We start from the raw sequence: 2607 nt of genomic DNA, 5'->3' as shown, positions 1-2607 counted from the left end.
CGGTCGAGGCAGAAGGCCGCCCACCAAGAGCCGGGGTCTGTCGGAGGTTTCTTCCGTTAAAGGGAGTTTTTCCTCCCCGCCAAGTGCTTGCTCAAGGGGGATTTGTTGGGTTTTCCCTATGTAATAATATTGATAACAGTAAGGTCTAGACCTTACTTTGTAAAGTGTCCTGAGATTACTTTTGTTGTGATTTGGCGCTATACAAATAAAATTTGATTTGATTTTGATTTGATCCAGTCCTTATGCTGAGCTAACTGGCTACTGAGTTCAGATACATTTTTAACATGCAATCATTCGAACTGTATCAATCTTCACAATTAACTCATGACAGGAAAGCGATTATACGCATTTTCAAAAATGTCAAAGTAGTCCTTTTATGGCAACAATATTTACCTGTTTGACTTATTGACATTGATATCTTCACCGTTGGGTACTAATTCAAACACCTCTGTGGCACCATAGTTTTCCTCTGTGATCTGAAAAAATAGTCCATGTTTATGTTTTGCTAGTACTGATACATTATGCAGCACAAACTCTTTGAAAATCACTTTACTGTAAAGTTCAAGCAGAAGGTTTCCTCAAGGTCATCTTCTGTGTAGTCCAGTAACTGCTGCAGACTCCTAGTTTAAGACACATAAGTAAACAAAGTTATTTTTCTAAACACACAGTTGTTGAACACTTGTGAAATCTTAAACGCCATGTGATCATCCACAGTAACTGCAATTTGCAAGATTTAATTTTAGATGCAGCACAGACAATACTGAGGTCAACTGACATTCATAAGCCTGTTAAATAGAAACCTCAGATGACTGTTCCCTGATCTGACCTTCCCACATCTGGCATTAGCTCTTTGAGGTCGTCTAGTGTGGGCTTCCTCTTCAGAAGCTTCTTGTAAAGTGCCAAGGGGAAGTTGAGCTCCACTATAGTGAGATTGTAGATAGCCAGCCCACAGATGACCCCAATGAGGTTGAACAAATCAATGTCCTCAAAGGTCTGCAAAGGACAGCCACAGATTGTCAAAGATTACATTCAGGCTTCACCTAGTCTACTGTAAATAGGGTATGGTATTTCCATCTACCAATTCATGTGCCCATTACCTTGTTTGAAAACCAGATGAGCCTCGACTCCTCATAGTACCGAAACATCCCGTATTTGGGATTCAGCAGCTCTTTCATGATCAGGAGGAAGAACTCCTTTCTCACGCCTCCTGCATCAACTGCCTCCTCTCCCACAAAGATCACCTTCCATGGATGTCACAAACATTAGCACATAGGCAGTACCTTTTATGTCTCACTCTAAAGGGGGATTCATGCTTCATGGATACCCTTGTAAACACGTGGACACAGATGAGAGGCGCGCACGCGTACCTATTCATACTTCAGATAGAGTGTCTGCCTTCTGTCCGCATACGTCGATGGTTTCAAAGCATTATAGCACATGTACATTTTGGGTTTTTTCTGTGCGGACCATCCACACAGACACAAATGTTTGACCCTCATAGACCTAAGAAGATTACAAAAATTACATCACTCGACCTAATGGACATGCGGATGCACAAAGCATGAATTGCTTTTATATGACAACACATTGGTAAATACAGTATATTGTATGTATTTTAGAAGCATAACCCTTCTACTGTATATGACATAAGGTCTTGACTAAAACAAGCTGGGTGGAATTTTTAAAATGCTTCAATCTGAAGGAGGCGAAAATGCTCTGTAGAGCTCTGGTGAACTGCAGCATCACAGGGCAACTTTTTGGGGGTTTGTCATGATGAGCAACAACTTTCACACACACACTTCTGTCATTTGCTAATATAAAAATACTTATAACAGCCTTTACCTTGAGTGGTTTCTTGTAGTCAACATTCTTGGACTTCCTGAGGACTTCCATGGTGTCTCCAACAATGTTTTCTCTCCGGACAATGAGGATGAGGCATGGATTGACAGATTCCACTGCTGGCAGGAACATGGAGCTGAAGTTTTGCATCTGTGCCTGGTCCACTGCCATCTATCAATATAACAGGGGAATGATGAATGATAATATATTTAAAGGTTCAATAATAACAGTCGGGATGGTCCTAAATCATGTGACAGCACTACATTCAGCTTCTTTACATGAAGTGAAACCAATGCAGAACAGGAAAATAGCAACAAAATTAAATTTTCATCACATGCTTTAGGATAAATTACCTGCATCTGTATGACAGCATCAGCCTGAAGTAGTGTAGTCTTTGCTTGGGCATCAAATACAAAGGGATACCTGCACAGTGTCACCCCACCATCGGGACCCTGAGGACCCTGAGGCACAAAGATAATTTATACCATTGTCTAAACAGACAAATGCAATGAACTGCATCGTGTAACTGATGCCAATAGACTCACCGGTGAAAACATCTGCCTCTGAATCCATGTGACGTAGTCATTTCTGATGTCTATCAGGTTGTCCAACTCGTGAATGTAGAATTTATCGTACCCAATGATGTGTCCTGCTCTCTCACTCACCTAAAGCACCAGGAAAACAGATGAAATATGCCAGCTGTAACACAAATCCTTAGATCTTTTTTTCCACATTTCTCACCTTGTGCAGGAGCTCCAGGAGTCGGAG

At 41.3% G+C, this 2607-nt stretch overlaps 1 protein-coding gene across 1 annotated transcript in view; it reads right to left on the bottom strand.

Annotated features, from left to right (window-relative positions):
• Nucleotides 1-2607, bottom strand: part of herc4 (HECT and RLD domain containing E3 ubiquitin protein ligase 4) — a 15390-nt gene that overhangs the window by 6726 nt on the left and 6057 nt on the right. Inside the window, 8 exon segments of the mRNA XM_020600726.1 lie at nt 394-476; nt 554-620; nt 827-993; nt 1098-1241; nt 1843-2010; nt 2193-2300; nt 2385-2504; nt 2581-2607. The exon segment at nt 2581-2607 is cut by the window's right edge and continues 30 nt beyond it. Of these exon segments, the coding sequence (XP_020456382.1) occupies nt 394-476; nt 554-620; nt 827-993; nt 1098-1241; nt 1843-2010; nt 2193-2300; nt 2385-2504; nt 2581-2607 (884 nt within the window).

Source organism: Monopterus albus, unplaced genomic scaffold (assembly GCF_001952655.1).
Source record: "Monopterus albus unplaced genomic scaffold, M_albus_1.0 scaffold3.1, whole genome shotgun sequence".
NCBI lineage: Eukaryota > Metazoa > Chordata > Actinopteri > Synbranchiformes > Synbranchidae > Monopterus > Monopterus albus.
Note: the sequence above shows the minus strand (reverse complement) of the source record. Positions and strands in the feature narration are given on the sequence as shown.